Source organism: Leuciscus leuciscus (assembly GCF_965113295.1).
Source record: "Leuciscus leuciscus genome assembly, chromosome: 22".
Lineage (NCBI taxonomy): Eukaryota > Metazoa > Chordata > Actinopteri > Cypriniformes > Leuciscidae > Leuciscus > Leuciscus leuciscus.
The window spans coordinates 8,822,197-8,839,320 of NC_138746.1; the positions used below are offsets into that span (position 1 = coordinate 8,822,197).

At 38.1% G+C, this 17,124-nt stretch overlaps 2 protein-coding genes across 2 annotated transcripts; both read left to right on the plus strand.

Annotated features, from left to right (window-relative positions):
• The first annotated feature begins 610 nt into the window (after positions 1–610).
• cdc25b (cell division cycle 25B) lies at positions 611–8,683 on the plus strand. Its single transcript, XM_082153573.1, has 15 exons — positions 611–1,143; positions 1,345–1,427; positions 2,629–2,680; positions 4,043–4,084; positions 4,184–4,217; positions 4,935–5,045; positions 5,245–5,358; positions 5,460–5,591; positions 5,672–5,755; positions 5,861–6,049; positions 6,140–6,226; positions 6,799–6,861; positions 7,023–7,121; positions 7,216–7,467; positions 7,592–8,683. Exons 1-15 carry the CDS (start codon positions 911–913, stop codon positions 7,730–7,732), a joined length of 1,716 nt encoding a protein of 571 aa, XP_082009699.1. The 5' UTR covers positions 611–910; the 3' UTR covers positions 7,733–8,683.
• A 3,399-nt stretch (positions 8,684–12,082) lies between these two features.
• On the plus strand, positions 12,083–16,206 carry ap5s1 (adaptor related protein complex 5 subunit sigma 1). Its single transcript, XM_082153661.1, has 3 exons — positions 12,083–12,419; positions 13,481–13,772; positions 15,607–16,206. The coding sequence occupies exons 1-3, from the start codon at positions 12,250–12,252 to the stop codon at positions 15,733–15,735; spliced, it is 591 nt and encodes a 196-aa protein (XP_082009787.1). The 5' UTR covers positions 12,083–12,249; the 3' UTR covers positions 15,736–16,206.
• The last annotated feature ends 918 nt before the right edge of the window (positions 16,207–17,124 follow it).

The window sequence follows — 17,124 nt, forward strand, 5'->3', positions numbered from 1 at the left end:
TTTTCTCCTAATTAATATGACGTAGTGAACTGCAAGCTCGAAAATTTTATTAAAAATGATTTTAGATGGATGATAACATCACACTGCTGCTGAAAAGGCAAGGAATTCCATTTTTGCTACTTAGTTAAATATGTGAATTAACAGCAAAAACATTTACCAAAAATAGACGTCTTATAAAGGTTTGTTTTGTTTTATACAAACATATTATTTACTTCTTTGTTCAGGCGATTTGAGTGGTACGTTCCGCGCCAGGACGTTGACATATGATTGGCTTTCTTGCAAAGGAGGGCGTTGCCAAGCTGCAGCTTGAACTGTTCCGCGGGAAATCTTTCCTTTCTCTACGGGTTTACATTTCTTTATCCCGCCCTATTTATGTAAACATAAAAGCTATTGGATAAGTTTATAGCAGGGCTGTTGTTACCTTAATTTTCATTGGATATCACATTTGCCTGTCATTCTATGGACCACCTACGTTATCTCAGAGAACAATGCGGAAAAAAGAGGAAACGCAGCTCATTGGAGGAATCAGATGTAACAGAGATGCTCATTGGCTACTCAGATTGCCGCTTGTGGACTGCATGTTTTGAACATAAATAAGAGCTATTCAACACACTCTTCCTCAGTAGAGTTTGGAAAGGTCAGAGAGAGTGCGATCGAATCGGCAGCTCTCTGACAACAAAGATCTAAGAAGATGGATTTTTAACACCCCTTTTTACCGTGTCTTGTGTATCTGGCGTCGTTATTATGCAGCGTTCTGCACGTTGTTTCTTTCAACCCTAAATAAGATCAATTTAAGCCCCTGTCCGGGTTGCTGAGCGTTTGCTAACTTGGCTTAACCCTTTGTCGTCTTGATCGTGCTTGACTGGATCATATTTTCAAGAAGCATCTGACGATCCGCGTCCCTTCAGAAATGGATTTTGATAGTGTTCCAGGCGACATCAGCCCTGTATGTGATCCGTTCAACACCGGGCCCGAATCAGTCCTCCGACCTCTCCGGTTCTCCTCGAAATTCGGCACAACACCGGAGCTCGGGGCGAGGGGCTCCCCCTGCATGAAGAACCTGGCCTCCCCCGGACCCATGGCAGTGCTGTCCCCCGTGACTAACCTGGCTCTAAATCTGAATAATCTCGCTTTTCTTGGAGGGTGAGTGGGACTGGACTATTTCTTTTGGTAGAGAAAAAGTCAACTACTTCATATGTATTTCCTGGAAATGTTCGAGGGCAGATTGCATTTATTAACGTTTTACTGTCCTTGTTATCGAGGCCTGATGTATTTGTGTTTATATTGTGCTGAAACAGTTACATTTCAGATTTCTAAACTCTTTGCTTTGACGTTTTGTTGCAGGCAATGTGAGACACCAAAGCGGAAGAAAACCTTGCCCCTCCTGAAGATCCCTTCCTTCGCCTCTGATGCCTCCTCCGATGCAGGTTAGTCTGAGAAACCGGCATTTATATAAACTTTATAGTAGTGACATCTGAGAGTGTGTATGGCAAGCCGTTTTAACCATTGTTACATTTAAACGAGCTAAGTATCTATTGTTACTAACACTTATTTTGTTTACTAGACAGCAGCTCAACATGACTAGTTGTTCATCCAAAAATGAAAATTCTGTAATTTACTCTCCATCAAGTTGTTCCAAACCTGTATGTATTTCTTCTGAACACAGAATATTGTTTTTAAGAATGTTTGTAACCAAACAGTTGATTGGACCCCATTGACTTTCATACTATGAAAAATAAATACTATGGAAGTCAATGGGGCCTATCATCTGTTTGGTTACAGGCATTCTTCAAAATATATATTTTTGTGTTCAGCAGAAGAAATCAATTCATAAAGGTTTGGAACAACTTGAGGGTGTGTAAATGATGACAGAATTTTCCTTTTTGAGGGAACTATCCTTTAAATTAGATGGTAGGGTAGTGTTTCATATTGCTACCACTTATTTTATTACTACTTAGCAGTTCAATATGTTAGTTTTCATTTTTTTTCATTTTACTACTAATGCATTTACGTATTCTTTAGATATTTGTAACCATTCAAATAGTTGCTAGTATCGATTCCAGTTGTCATAATGTTAAATGGACAGAATTGCTAATCCAACCTGACTTCATGAGAATTTAATGAGGTGGCAATTTTGTATGAAAATGTACTGATTCTTACAGGATCATGATTGGGGGGGAAAAAAAGCATCCATCAGTTTTGCATAAACAAATCATATGGATGCCATATCATTTAGCCACCAGTTCCCCAAAATGTAAAATGGTGATGAATTGGCATAAGAATGTGTTGTAATGTCTACTTTCTAAATAATTAAATAAATAAGGTAAGAAGTGTTGCTGGTAAAAATTGTCTCATAAATTCGTATTAGTATTAAATGATAAAGCTGGAATTGGCACAAGCACCAATTGGAATGTATACTAGTTGGGCATAATTGCTTACTAATAATTAAGTTCTACTAACAAAAGTGTTAGTTGAAAGGAATGTTAAAGCGATTTGCCAGACTGTGTGTGACCGGTCATCCCATTTAGAGTGTGAGCTGTGATCTTTATAGTGTAGGCCTGCTGTATTATTAACCACCAGTGCATCATCCCCCCCCCACTCACCTGTCTCTCCTCCCCCTCTCCTCAGGTCTTGGGTTAGATTCTCCCAGCCCTTTGGACTCTCTGGATGCTGAGCAGAAGTGAGTATAATTCTTCTGCCTGTTGGTCATCATATCTGACATGTGAGCTTGGCTAGGATGCTTGGCTTGAGGATTATACATCTAATCTACTCTTTGCCGTTAGATGGCCCTACATCTGCTCAATGTGTCTGTTTTTGCGGATTAGCTGAGAATATGCTGGCATCCATCACAAATCACTGGATATGAGCACTGCACATCCTGTTATTAAAGGGATGATTCACCCAAAAATTAAACTTGAATTTGATGTTTACTCATGCTTAAGTTGTTCCGAACCAGGATGATTTTCATTTCAGGCACAGAATCTGAGATGTCATGCAGACTGACATTCAGTTTTGATTGTTTATAGTGGGCAACCGACAGATTTGAAAAAAAAAAAAGTTTCTGATTGCTGATATAAGGCTTATACATTTATTTTTCAAAGATAGTAAAAACACGTGTAACAATTGCTGAAGTGCAATTTATATTTGACATTTACTAAATTTGAAATGTTCTGAAAAGGAATATGAACAAGTAATTTGATTTTGATAAGCCAAATCTGTCAAATGTATTCTTCAGATTGCAACTTCTTGATTCTGCAAAAGGCAATATGTTGCCCTTGCTGATGTATATCGGTTGACCACTAATTGTGTTAAGCAAAAATATACTTTTGGGTGAACCCTCTAAGTTGACAGATGTTTGCAAAGTCTCTTAAATAGGATATTCCCAGCATGCATTAAATCTGTACACCCGGCTCTCTGGTAATCTACACTCAGTGTGTGTGTGACTGTGCTCCTTTTCAAGCCATTTGGTGTCGTCGGGAATCCATTTATCTGCAGCCAGCCCTACAGCTGTTTGTTCCTCGCATCAGTGTGTGTGTTGTATGGCGTGTTGCTGAAGGGGGGTTGGGTGAATAGTGGCACGCTTTTCATGCTCTGTGAGAGCAGGCGTCCGAATAGAGCGGTAATGTGTGTGTGTGTGAGGTAGCCAGGGTTACTAGAGAACCCCCCTTTTTAACTCTAATTCCCCCCTCTTCCTATGCTATGAAAGAGACACACTCCTTACCTCCTCCCCCTCAAAACCACCATTTATTCTCCCCCAGCTCCTTTCTCCCAACAAAAGAGGTTTGCAGAGGGGGTTAGTGTTGTCTGTGGGCATATGGTAAATTAGAAGGACCCCCCCCCCCCCCCCCCGCCTCGGTTCCGCTTAGGGCTGTTTTGCATACAGGTGGGCATCGCGGTGTATTTGTTAAATATAGCGTCGTGAGGGGCCTAGTATGGGAGATAAATGAGATGAATTGTCGTCTGGGCTAGTGTTTGGTTGGGGGTGAGAGGAGACTTTGAATACACTAGGAACCGTTCAACAGCATTTTCTTTTTCATCACAGGTTTGAGAAGGCCATGGAGGATGCCACTCGAGCGATTAATGAGTAAGTGGTCATTCACTACAAAGCGGTGGATGCATATGTCTGTTTTGAAAGCTGTTGTATTGACTTGAGTTTAATCGCATGTTCTTTCTGTTTGTACAGAAAAATGCCCATTCGCAGGATACACTCTTTGCCAGTAAGTTATTTTTATTTATTATTCTCTAGACTTGTTCGCACACTCTCGCTCAAAAGTTGGGGTTGATACGATTAAAAAAAAAAGTATTTTATGCTCACCAAGGCTGCATTTATTTACTTGTAACTATTCATGTAATTTTTTTTTTTTTTAAACGAATGGCTTGAATTAGAGGGTCATCAATTTAATATCTGGTTTTCTTGGGTACCTGGACACTAGAATCAAAGGAAACAAGGAAGTCGACTCTGCATTATCAGCAGACGTCAAAATTGCAGTACCTCCTATAGATATATAACCAATAATTAATTTCTCTATTCATGAGAAATGGCAAACAGAATGGGATCTATATACTATGAACAAATTTCATGAAGTGAAATGTTGGGAGTTTGCATCAAATCTCAAATCGATGGGACCAGATTGTTTATACTCCTTGCAGAATAAGCCATTCCAGGATGGGACACAATTATTATTATTTTTGTGTATGCTAGAATATCCACCAACATGTTCTTTCTGTCAAAACTTTCATTGAAGCTGAGATTGCATTAAACTGTTTATGATACTTTTGATAAATGTAACCCATCCTTGCTGAATAAAAGTTTCTTAAATAAAAAAACTCACTGACCTCAAACTTTTGAACAGTAGTGTAAGTAATATTCAGAATTAAAAAAAATTCTCCCCTTACTGAAATAACATGATTCTTTCCCCCCCCCCTCTTTGTAGCTGCCATTTTTGGGTCACAGTCCTAATTTGAAGAGTAAAGAATTGGATCCCTCGCGCTATGGAGTGTGGACTAGTGCACATGGCTGCGACAACAAAGAGAACCTGGCTGAGGTTGGTTTGTCATTTGTTTTGTATTTTTACAGGTAGCAGGTTCATCTAATTATGCTCAATTGCTTTTTGCTTTACTAAAGATTTTTTAGGTCAGTTTAACAGATTGTGTGGGGAAGTCATGGGAATTAAGAGGGCCGGTGTTTGAATAAATGTGATTTATTTTCTTTTAAGACAATCTTTTTCTTTTTTTTTTAAACAGGAGAATTTTGAGTTCAAGAAGCCTTCCATGCCTGCGTCGCGCTTCCGTACGCGGTCCACTGGGGGTACCAAGGATGCTTTTGCCTGCCGACCAAACTCTGCTCCTGCTTTAATGGTACGACATGTATCCCTGGAAGAGTTTGTAGATGGAATGTTGTTCTTAAAAATTTAATTTTGATGCTGATGTGACGATTAAAAGCTTTGTTCTGTTTCCAGCTTTCCCCTACATCATCCTTTCAACCTGACTCTTCAGATGAGAGCAGTCCCTTTATATTGCGCCGCCCCTCTCTCTCCTGTCTACACGATGATGACGATGATGGCTTCATGGAGGAGCTTGATGATATGGAGGTGAACTTTCTATTTGCTTTTGTTTTATTCCAACAATTTCCTTTGATTTTTGAATAACCTTAATGCGTTTATTTGTGTAGAATGACTCTGAGGTTCCTCTTGGAATGGACAGTCTTCTCACAGCTCCTCTGGTGGCTAAACAAAGTACTGAGTATACAGATTCGGTATGTTACACTCATTTAGCAAACAGTTATGTTTATCCCTCTTTAATTGGCTTTTTATGGTTATTACATGATAGTTACCAACCAAACCCACTTTATTGCCCTCAGCCTGTTATTCGCTGCCGTCCACGTGGGCTGTTCCGATCTCCCTCTATGCCATGCCCAGGAGGGCGTTTCCCATTGAAGAGACACGAGAGGCCTCAAGATGAGAACACACCAGTCAGAGTGAAGAGGAGGCGGAGCGTGGCAGGGACACAAGTTGCACTCGCAGAACAAGAGGATGTTATACCTCATCAGGTCAGTCCACACTGGAAAAAAATAATTCCAAACAAATGGACTCATCAGCAGCCATAATTTGAGTCCTAACTTTGACCCTTCCCCTTACAGGTTCAAAGATCCAAGTCATTTAATCACTCACAAATTGAAAGATTGTTGGATACAGATCCTAGTAATGTGATTGGAGATTTCACCAAGGTGAGTGTAAGCCAGGTTTTTTTAGGGTTGTCAAATACCAGTACTTCGGTACCAATTTTTTTTAAATGTGGCGATACCAGCATTTCTGCACTACCAGATATATTCGGTACCCACAGATAGGCGGCTGCTTTCAAACGCTTCTGTGAAGAGCGTCAAATTTTTCTAATTGCATGGTTTTGAAGCGTTGATCATAGTAGCCAATCGCAGACATATGTTAAGTGTGAATGCAATGGCCAATCAGGTGTTTAGATGAAGTCAGAATCTGCTCAACACCGCCAGAGTCTTCATTCACTGCATGCTTTAGAGTTCTGCACTGAAATTATAACCGTATTTAAATGTGCGATTTAAATCTGAAACTGTAATGATATACCGACAGTGATATAACCATAGCAACAGACTGGACAAAACGGTCCGTTGCTGGACAAAAAATCTGATACTATAAAAAGGGATCTCTGCATTAAGTCTTGGGGAGTGTAACTGCAAACTAATAGACCTGTCACTTCTTCTTGGGAATGTGCAATGTTTCTTTGTCCTTCATTATTACTAATTATTCACTTTCTTTTTAAATGAAGGCTCCTGTGCTACCCACAGTAGAAGGAAAACACCAAGAACTGAAATATATCACTCCAGAGATTGTAAGTTTGCACACATTAAGATTTAACATGCATTTCAAATGCATGCAAAAGCAGTTGCATGATCATAAACAGACCAGCAAAATTTGAGTTGTCAATACGAAGTATGTGCTTTGGCATCTTTCACAATCTCATTCTGTTAACATCTTTTTCTTTATTTTCAGATGGTTAAAGCAATGAGTGGACAATACAACGATCTGGTTGAGCGGCTGTTTGTCATCGACTGCCGTTATCCGTATGAATATGATGGAGGCCATATTAAGGTGAGACTGCTTGTGATTTAACTTTGATGCAAGTTGCATGTAGTAGTATTTGTGTGGAGCAAATTTTGATGACTCATCTTTGCCCTCCTTTCAGGGTGCTCTTAACCTTCATCAAGAGGATCAAATTGAAGACTACTTTTTGCAGAATCCTATTCTCTCGGAATGCCCAGAGAAGCGTGTCCTGCTGGTTTTCCACTGTGAATTTTCATCTGAACGCGGCCCGCGGATGTGCCGCTACGTTCGAAAAAGAGATAGAGATTTGAATGAGAAGGAGTACCCCAACCTCCATTACCCTGAACTCTATATCCTAAAGGGAGGCTACAAAGACTTTTTCCCGCTTCACAAGGTATGTGCAATTTCACAATGCAACACTTTCTTTGTATTCCTATATATCGAAGTTGTTTCCTTTTTATATATTTGTTTCTTGATTTCAAGCTTCTAATGTGTGCTTTTTCTTTTCCCCTCTGCAGTCGGTGTGTGAACCTCAGGCTTATAGGCCCATGCATCATGAAGACTATAAAGAAGATCTGAGAAAGTTCCGTCTTAAGAGCCGCACCTGGGCTGGAGAACGCAGCAAGAGAGACATGTACAGCCGTCTCAAAAAACTTTGAGACCCATGTGCTCTCAATCCTCTACTGCCTTTACTTGCTCAAATGATGTCCTCACACATGAGACATTGCAGAGTCCTGAATAAGTGTGTTTGCTGGGACTTGCTCTGTGAGGAACTTGTTCTGAGGGTTTGGTATTGATTTAGTATCGCAAACTCAAATGAGGCAGAGAGGTTACTATGTATCTCCACCTGGTTTGGTTTGATAAACTGCCATTATTCACCATCCTTCTCTCCCATTAGAGCACACAGCTACATGTCACTGCCATCTATTACACATACCCTTTTTTTAATTTTTTTTTATTTACTAACCTGTATTTTTATTCCCCCACTGGCCTGTCCTAACTTGTATGTCAGATTTCAATTATATACTCTTTTAACTTTTTCTTTTTCCCCTCCTAATGAGCACTTTTTAAGTTGTTGTGGTGAATAAGTGCTTTATGCGTTCATTTTGCCCCCTTTCTCACATTTGGTCAGTTGCCCAATGATATAGCTTTGATTAGAGCAGGATAACCAACAAAAATTAAATTTATTGTATAAATTGGTTTACGCATTCTGAATGTCACAATTATGTATATTTTCATATCACAGAATAATGATTTTAATTATTTTTACCCCTTAAATTTTAGAAGTATGTAAATCTCCCTGGTGACAATGGTTTCACTTTCAATTATTTTATTTTTGTTTATTTTTTTTGACTGACGGCTTTAACTCAGGGGTAGAATCCTGACTTTTGCTGCTGGTCAGCAAGTGATGACCACATCCGTGTTCACCAAAATGTTCTAAGACGAGATTTAGTTCTAATTGTCCATAAACCAGTGACAGTTAAGTTACAATTCTCTCTCCCATGCAAGTGTGTTTTGTCAATTTTATCTTCCTGAGTGTTTTATTGGTCATGTGTGACTGAGAGGCTGGTTTATGTATTTCTGAATAAACTTGGAGTTTGGGGTATTAATTCTTTGAGTCATGTCTTTATCTCTTAGCTTTGTGTGCTGTTATTCATTGGTAAAAGGGGTTGAGTCACTTGTTTTTTGAATATACCGGTCTTGTAGAGACCTTGAATGTGGTTAGCCAAGCACCATCACGTGTTCCTGCACACATGTGCATTCCAAAGCCATTCCACAAATGAGGAGGCGGCCGTTCCCTAACGTCCTGGCATAGTGTCAGGCCTGTTCATGCACGAAGGTTTTTGTTTGTTTAAGTGTTTTCCCCACAGCTTTTTCATGTAGTTGATCGAAACCAAAAAAAGGTTTGGTCCTCAGCCATGCAGCTTGATTCTAAAGTAGATCTTTGTGATATAAACTGTTTTATTAAGCAGTAACTTGATGCACACCCTACACAATCAGTTAATATGGTTCGTGAATTTTTATAATAGATGTGATCATGTGACTTTGGACTTTCAAAAGCTGTTTAGATGAGTTCTTCAACATTTTAAGGCAAGACACTACAGGCAAAACTATTGCATGTGATGCTCTGTTTTGAGAGTCCTTCAGACTAATGGGTTATTTGATTACACTTTATCACTATATCTATTCGTTTGTTATCGATAGTTCACCCAAAAATGAAAATGGTCATTTACTCACCCTCAAGTTGTTCCAAACCTGTATGAGTTTCTTTCTTCTGCTGAATGCAAAATATATTTTAAAGAATGTTGGTAACCAGAGAGTTGACAGTAGCCATTAACTTTCTCAGTATTTTCCTTCCTGCTATTGAAGTCAATGGCTATCGTCAACTATTTAACAAATGTTTTATTTTTGGGCGAACTATCTCTTTAAGGCAGTTTTCTCTCTGAGTTTTTTTTCTCATACACTGAGCCAGGCATCTCCACTTGACCAAACTTTAGTTATATTACTATCTATATTCTGAAGGTTTACAGAGCGGTTTGTTCATGTATTTCACAACCATTTACTTGATTTATAACATTTTATTCATATTTCATGGTGAAAATGTCAACAGTATTTTCTGATTCATGGAGTGATAAAACAACTTTTCAGAAAACGTATAATACAAAATTATCTTAATTAACCTGTTGAACTGTATTCACCAATGGTGTCTTGCCTTAAGTGAACAGTAACTCTTTGCAATAAGGTGCCTGTGTAATGTATATATTAATTGAATTGCTTTAAAATGATCCATTCAGAATGTTTTGTGTGCTGGAGTCAATGTCTAATCTTTTCCTATTAAGTTTGAAGGCTGAAACTGCAGGTTTTGTTTCCCTCTTTGGATATTTAGTTTTAGTTCCACCACAGAGAGCCAAAAGAACAATTTGTGTAAGAGGATCTGACGCATACTGAGTTTCCATTGACAATGTGTTTCTGTTTGATTAGCCCGCCTCTGAATCTAAAAATTACAAGAATTGGTCGCTAGAGGCTGGTGACTTGCCATCATTGTAACCACATCCTAGCGCTTTTGCAGCAGCAAGATCCTCTAAATGTGGCCTTGGCTTTTGTTTCCTGTCTTCCAGTATCTTCAGTTAAACCTTTTATTTCATCCATTATCAGCTGGGGAGGCTATCAGTCTAGTCTCAGTCCTGTTTCTTCTAACATAAGAACATTGATTCTTCTTTTGTTATCTTGCATAGGTTGTGTGCTGGATGTCACATTGGCTGCATGTGGTGTGTTTATGTAAGTTCAGTGTTGCAGGATGTGGGGGGAGATGTGTGTCCTCCTCCCTCATGGTTTAAGTGAGCATGACGAGCAGTTGTTAAGCAAAACAGCTGTTCTTTGTGTGTGTCCAAGTGCATGTGTTCGAATACGTCCAACTTAGTCTTCTGTCAATGGCACTGCATGAATTTGCATGCGCATATCTCTGTATATATTTGAGGTCGTTGGGCAGAGAACTATATGCAGGTACAGATTTGTTACAAATAAGTCCAGTCATTTTAAGCCAAAATGGGGGTCAACCTTGTACAAATTGCAACAGAAGCAAACTCAACTGAATTTGTATCCTCAATATGTCCTGAGTAAGGAGAAAAAAGTCCAGAAGAATCCCATTAGGGGAAAGTATCGAAAAGGACCCAAATATAGCCTATTCATTATTTTTCTTTACGTGAATAGGATACAATTTTTAACCTTTAGATATCACCATGAAAATTACTGAGTTGATTACTTACATCAAGACAAACAAAAATTGTATTACAAGTTTTTTTTAATTGTTTGTTAACATGGACAAACGGAGCATAATCTAATTATGTATGTGCTAATTTGCATAACCACAACAGATCTAAACATTGGGTCTAGCCAGGAGAAAATGTCTTGTTGAATCTTGTTGACACATAACAGTAAAATACTTAATGTTAAGGTCTGAATGGAACCCATTTAGGCTACCCATGAACATTAATACATAGAGGCAGGAAGAAGTACTTTAGAAACCAGCCTTTATTAATTATTATTGCAGAGATGGGGTTTGGGGCTGGGTCCGTGGGACTGTTTCTGGGGATTCACTTTTTATTTTACTTATACCTTTTGTCTTCTGCATTCTCCTTACCATTGTCTCCTGTTCTTCCCTCAGACTCGTCCCCTAGAAACAGTCGCACGGACCCAGCCCCAAACCCAATATCTTAAAAATGAATAAAGGCTGGTTTCTAAAGTACTTCTTCCTGCCTCTATGTATTAATGCTCATGGGTAGCCTAAATGGGTTCCATTCAGACCTTAACATCAAGTATTTTACTGTTATATGTCAACAAGATTCAACAAGACATTTTCACCTGGCTAGACCCAATGTTTAGATCTGTTGTGGTTATGCAAATTATATTGAGGATACAAAATCAGTTGAGTTTGCTTCTGTTGCAATTTGTTCATAGTGTTGCTATTATGATGATATACAGTATATTTGGTTAAAATAAGGACAATTAATTAAATATTCATATAAGCATAGAATAATTTTACCTTTCAGATAAATCTCTTTTACTGGTATTCTGCATTGTCTCTCATTTAAAAATATATTTAAATATTAATAAGAATTATATCAAAGGTCGAGAGTGTTATTATTGCTATTCCCATAATAACACATTGGCTGATGCATTATCATCCTGCAAATGCTAAACTTATATCTAAATATGTTACAAATTTAAAGTAATTCCACATTGTTCTTAAAAGGGGCATATATATATATATTGGTCCACTACTCAGCCTTTATCTTAGGCTAAATTTACATTTGCGTTTTTTATTTATTTAAAAGTTTATTGAATTTGTATGGCAAAAGAGCACATCAGAATAACTCAAATCAATATTTATGTCCCAAATATTGTAAAAAATTTAGTAACAGTTTGACACATCAGTTCAACAGAATCAGAGAGCGCCATCTAGAGTTGAAAACGAAATTGCGCAATTATCAGCTGATTCACAGTCATGTGACCAAATACGGAAATAATAATGCAGAGTTTGTCTACATTGGCAGAATGACACTTTGACGCAAATTTATTACAAGTTTATCATACAGCGGGCACCTTTTTTTCTGTGTCAGCAAGTCTGGCAATTGTGTCTGTATTCTTATGGTTTTTATGAAATGTTAAATGAGAAATGGTGCTGTGTTTCTTAATCCACACGGTGTGCCCGGTGAGCGCTCTGTCCTCAGGCGAGATCCGGATACTGTGCGCGCGTGTATTCGGACCAGAGACCGGAGATGGTCGTGATTACACACCGGAGCAGAGGCGACTGATGCAGAAAGAGAAACTCCACGTGGTAGCGAGGTGAGATGATAAAACAATTTACCAGTCGCAGAGAAGCTTTCCAGAATTGCTCGCCCGACAATTAACGCTAAAGTACATAACAATGATCACAAAACGACCCCCCCCCCCCCCCCAAAAAAAACCATATTTATTCAGTTTCGTACAGTCAAACCTACAAATGTTAATGTACAACATTAATAAGAAAGGTCAACATGAAATCAAAATGGACAATTTAATCATCATATTTTTTTATTTTAAATTCATGTGCCCTCAATCTTTTATCAAAATAACTTTACCTCCCTTTTGTATTGACATCTCTGATGACGTGTTTACTGAAGACTATGCAACTTTAGTTTCATGCAAACTTAATTTATTTTAATTTGCACTATATTTTATTTTTTATTTTGTTGTAATGTTGAATTTTGAATATTGTCTGTATTTTTTTGTTAACATCTATCATTTGTATGTGACTGGCATTTAGTAAAATAAATAAATAATAAATGAATTAAAAAAAAGTTTCATGCAAACTTGAATACCAAAAGGCTGTGTCCGAAATTCTTACTCTCTTGAGCAGAGCAGGTACTTGTTTTGAGTTAGTAGGCTACTTTGTGACTGTTAAGAAAGTACATTCTATATTATGAATGTTTATAATGAATGTAATCTGGATGTAGGCTACTATATTCGCCATGTGTTTTCATTATCATGTGATACCAGGGTCAGTTGCCTTGCTTCACTGATATATTCACAAATCCTCTTGCTTGGCCTCATGGGATAGTAAAGTGTCCATCCTATGCACACATCAGAATCTCGCTGGAAGTAGTCGGTCACCCGGGTACTTTTTGCCTGCTCTTTTATGAATACTGTGAACTTGGACATACTACTCTTGTCACATACTGTTTTCACCTACTATATAGTAGAGAAGTATGCGATTTCGGATGCAGCCCAAGTATCTGAATTATCAATAATTCCAGTAACGATGGTATTTTGTCAGTAACGATGGTATTTTGTCAGTACCTATGGTGCATGTTTGTATGTATATATGAGGAACAATAATCTCTTTTTCTGCCCTTCCTCTCTCTCAGACAGGTGAGGAGTGCGGTGGCTCTGAGTAGGGAAGCCTCAGGCAGTCTGAGCACTGAAGCTGTGTTGGGTGAGGAGGCTGTAGCTCTGGGGGAAGCTGACAGGGGGGTGTTTTCCCTGGGCAATGCAGAGCTGTTTCCAGACCGGAGTGTTGTTCTGTGGCTGGGGGTGCAGTCACTAGCATTCACTCTTGTCTGCAGACCACACGAGAACCTTCTGCTCGCAGAGGGAACGCTTCGCAACATTGCACGTCACTGCCTGGAGGACCTTCGTCTGCTGGGACCTGGTGCTGAGGTGAGGTTTTCTAGAACTAAAGACCTGTTAAATCTAAGGTCGATAACCAATGATAAGGATAAAGATATAGTTCTAAAAATCGTTTTATATATATATATATATATATATATATATATAAATAAATAGCAAAGTCCACACCACAACTATAACCATAACGGCACAGAGGAACGATACCGTTGAAATCCCGTTTTTGGCGTGTACATTTTGGCTTTACACGATGACGATCGCTCTGATTGGTTTTAGGTCTATCCAATTGCGCCCAGAGGCATTTGAGCGACGTCCATTGGTGACGTTATTAATGAAGCTTTGCCAGACCATAACTCAGTTACTACTGAGAATGGTCTGGTTTTAACCAGGCTAGCAGACGACAACATTTATTATAAAGTTTATATAATAAACAGAACATTGTGCATTGGTGTGTCTGCTAATATAGTTATCGTTATAGTTATCTGTATAGTTATCCTTCTTGGTGTGAACAGGCTTTTATGAATATTGTGTTAGCTTGCTCAGGTAAATGTGACTATAACTACTGCAGTACTTGGGGTTCAAGACTTAATGAAGCTAAACCTAAACTTAATGAAATTGTTAGCATAACTATGAGTGATACCTCAAATCTCGTGGCTTGTTGAGGAGAGCTGTGCCATAACAGCCAAAAATGAATGCTGTTCTATTGTTTGCCACTAACTGCATCTCTTTCTGTTCCTTCATGAGAAAACTATTCATATTATAATCATATTTATGTCACTTTCTAATACACTTACATATGTGACATCCAGTAGTTCTTTCAGTCAATAGTTCTTGTAGTATCTTGTCTGTGTGCATGCATGTACATGTTTGTATATGTGTTGTCTGTTTACTTGTTGTATGTTTGGGTGCAGGTGTAATGCAGCACCAGAATTAAAATGTATCCAATAAATGGAGGATATAAACTACCGGTCTGTAAGATTTTGTAACGTTTTTGAAAGAATTTTATTATACTCGACAAGGCTGCATTGATATATTTGATCAAAATACAATAAAACCAGTAATAATGCAAAATATAATTACAATTAAAAATAACTTAAATTAAAAATATTTTAAAATGTTATTCTTGTGATGGCAAAGCTGAATTTGCAGCATCATTACTCCAGTCTTCAGAATTACATAATCCTTCAGAAATCATTCTAATATGCTGATTTGCTGCTATTATTTTTGTGGAAACGCATACATTTTTTCAAGATTGTTTGATGAATAGAAAGCTTAAAAATAGCTTTTATTTGAAATAGATTTTTTTATGTAACAGTTGTACATGTCTTTACTGTCACTTCTGATCAATTTATTGGGTCCTTGCTATATAAAAGTATATATATAAAAAAAAACGTATTCTTGTTGCATGTTTGAGTGACTGTCGAGTGAATGTGCCTGAGCTGTTTGGTGTTTTCATTATGTCATTAAATAGATTCATGCAGTTTTAAGATTCTGAAAGTGACTTTTGTTATAGCTGAACTGAACCTCTATTGAATTCCCATAATCTTATGAAGAAGTAGACAGAGTAAGATTTTCTTATGTCTGCTGGCCTAGTTCACCAATATGCCTCTCATTCTGTATGAGATACATGTTAGGCTGTTGATTACACTGTAATCAATACATCCATAGAAAAGCCAATGAGCTCAGGGGTATTTTTTTTCCCAGACGTTTACTCCAGAATTATATAATTTCTATTTACTGTAAGGCTAAGGCCAGACTTATTGTCAGGCAGTGAACAAGGAAACACATTCAAAATAGGCAGACCGCCAGGCTATTGATTATTTGACACTACCCCTTTTCCTCTGGCTGACTGGGCTGTTATTTTCAGGTGTTGCTGAAAAGTGATCGAGTGGACGCATTGTTGCACAGACTCCTTCCTCATGGTCAGCTCCTCTTCCTCAACCACCGTTTTGCCTTCAGCCTGGATAAAGAGATAGCGAGCTACGTGAGCAAATGAAAGAGTGTGTGTTTTTGGTTGAATCACATTGGTGAGCCATTTGCCATATATTCAGAGGGTAATATATATATGCCTGATAAATACAGGATGTTCTGATTTAGGAGATTTGGAGGAACTACTTCTCCTTTGAAGGTTTAATGCACACTTCCACGGTTCAAAGAAGGAATTTGAAAAGTAGAAGATGTACCCACAGTGTATTTCGAACTTTTTTTGCCTTTGAGGAAACCACACCAAAAAAGCAGTACACCTTATAATATCCCGGTGAGAGATTCTTCAGGTGTAAAAGGCCCATTCAAGTAAAGCTGTTTACACATTTGATCGTGCAGGCAGAATGACTTTGGAGTACCTGATTCACAAATGGTCAATTGATACCATTGTTCATTGAGTTTTAAGTTAATTAAAGTCTGAATTTATATTGTTATATTATATTGTTACTGTCTGGATGGGTCAAAATAAAACCATTGCATTATATACTAGCTCTCCTCTAGAGGGCAGTGTTGCTTTTTATTAATTGCTGTGTTCTGATTCAGTCAAGTGCATGGCAATTTGAATAATCCTGTAACACTTTTGTCTAAAATAATTTAATAGTTCGCAGCAGTGTGTCTGCCAACAGATCTGAGATGTCTGATTGACAAGGCCGTATGTCACATTCATATCTAGGCCAACAGAGCAATAACACAATTCCGGAAAATCCATTTTTTAGCGCTTCTTTCCTCTGATTTCATAATAACGAGTTGCCTGTGTGAAGGGAATGAAGGGAAGGTGAGGATGTCCTCTTATAGTAAGTGTGAGGCTAGTCATAACTCACAAGTACCATGGTTCAATATGTTAACTGGTGGGGGTGAGGGTTTTCTGGTTTCCTTGTGTCAGCTGCCTTAACAAACTAGGTGAAGTTGGTATTCCTCTCACATCGAGCAGGACAAGAGCCCATTAAGGCTATACACTATAACTGTGAAGTGTTGTTCAGGCATTCACATCGAAAGAACCTATAACACATTAGCATGGCATTACAAGGGCATTTGTATTGAAGGTGTATGTGCTCACATATAACTCATATCTCACGCAGCATTTCTGTTTTTAAACTTTGTTTTCTTGAAGTACACTCAAAATTTTCATTTGTTTTTTTGTGAAAGAAATAATTGTTATAATTGTTTTTCATCACCAATTTTCACAACTCTCTTACCATAAGGGCTTAGCAACAAAGAAACCTCCAGTTTAATTCTTTGTAAACACTGTCTCCATATGTGAAAACAGTTCTTTGCAGCATTCACACATGAGTTGTGATTGTGTTTTTGCAAATGTGCTGCACATGATGTTAAGATTTGGGATCTTGTTAAAAATTACCACCTTTAAAGCTCATGGGATCATGGGAAGTTTGACTTATGATTT

Excerpts from the sequence above, each read along its gene's own strand:
- ap5s1 (XM_082153661.1), top strand. The coding sequence starts at position 12,250 with ATGGTGCTGTGTTTCTTAATCCACACGGTGTGCCCGGTGAGCGCTCTG. Across the intron at positions 12,420-13,480 it reads AAACTCCACGTGGTAGCGAG|ACAGGTGAGGAGTGCGGTGG; the intron begins GTGAGATGATAA and ends CCTCTCTCTCAG. Across the intron at positions 13,773-15,606 it reads TGCTGGGACCTGGTGCTGAG|GTGTTGCTGAAAAGTGATCG; the intron begins GTGAGGTTTTCT and ends TGTTATTTTCAG.
- cdc25b (XM_082153573.1), top strand. The coding sequence starts at position 911 with ATGGATTTTGATAGTGTTCCAGGCGACATCAGCCCTGTATGTGATCCG. Across the intron at positions 4,085-4,183 it reads GCCACTCGAGCGATTAATGA|AAAAATGCCCATTCGCAGGA; the intron begins GTAAGTGGTCAT and ends CTGTTTGTACAG. Across the intron at positions 6,862-7,022 it reads AATATATCACTCCAGAGATT|ATGGTTAAAGCAATGAGTGG; the intron begins GTAAGTTTGCAC and ends CTTTATTTTCAG.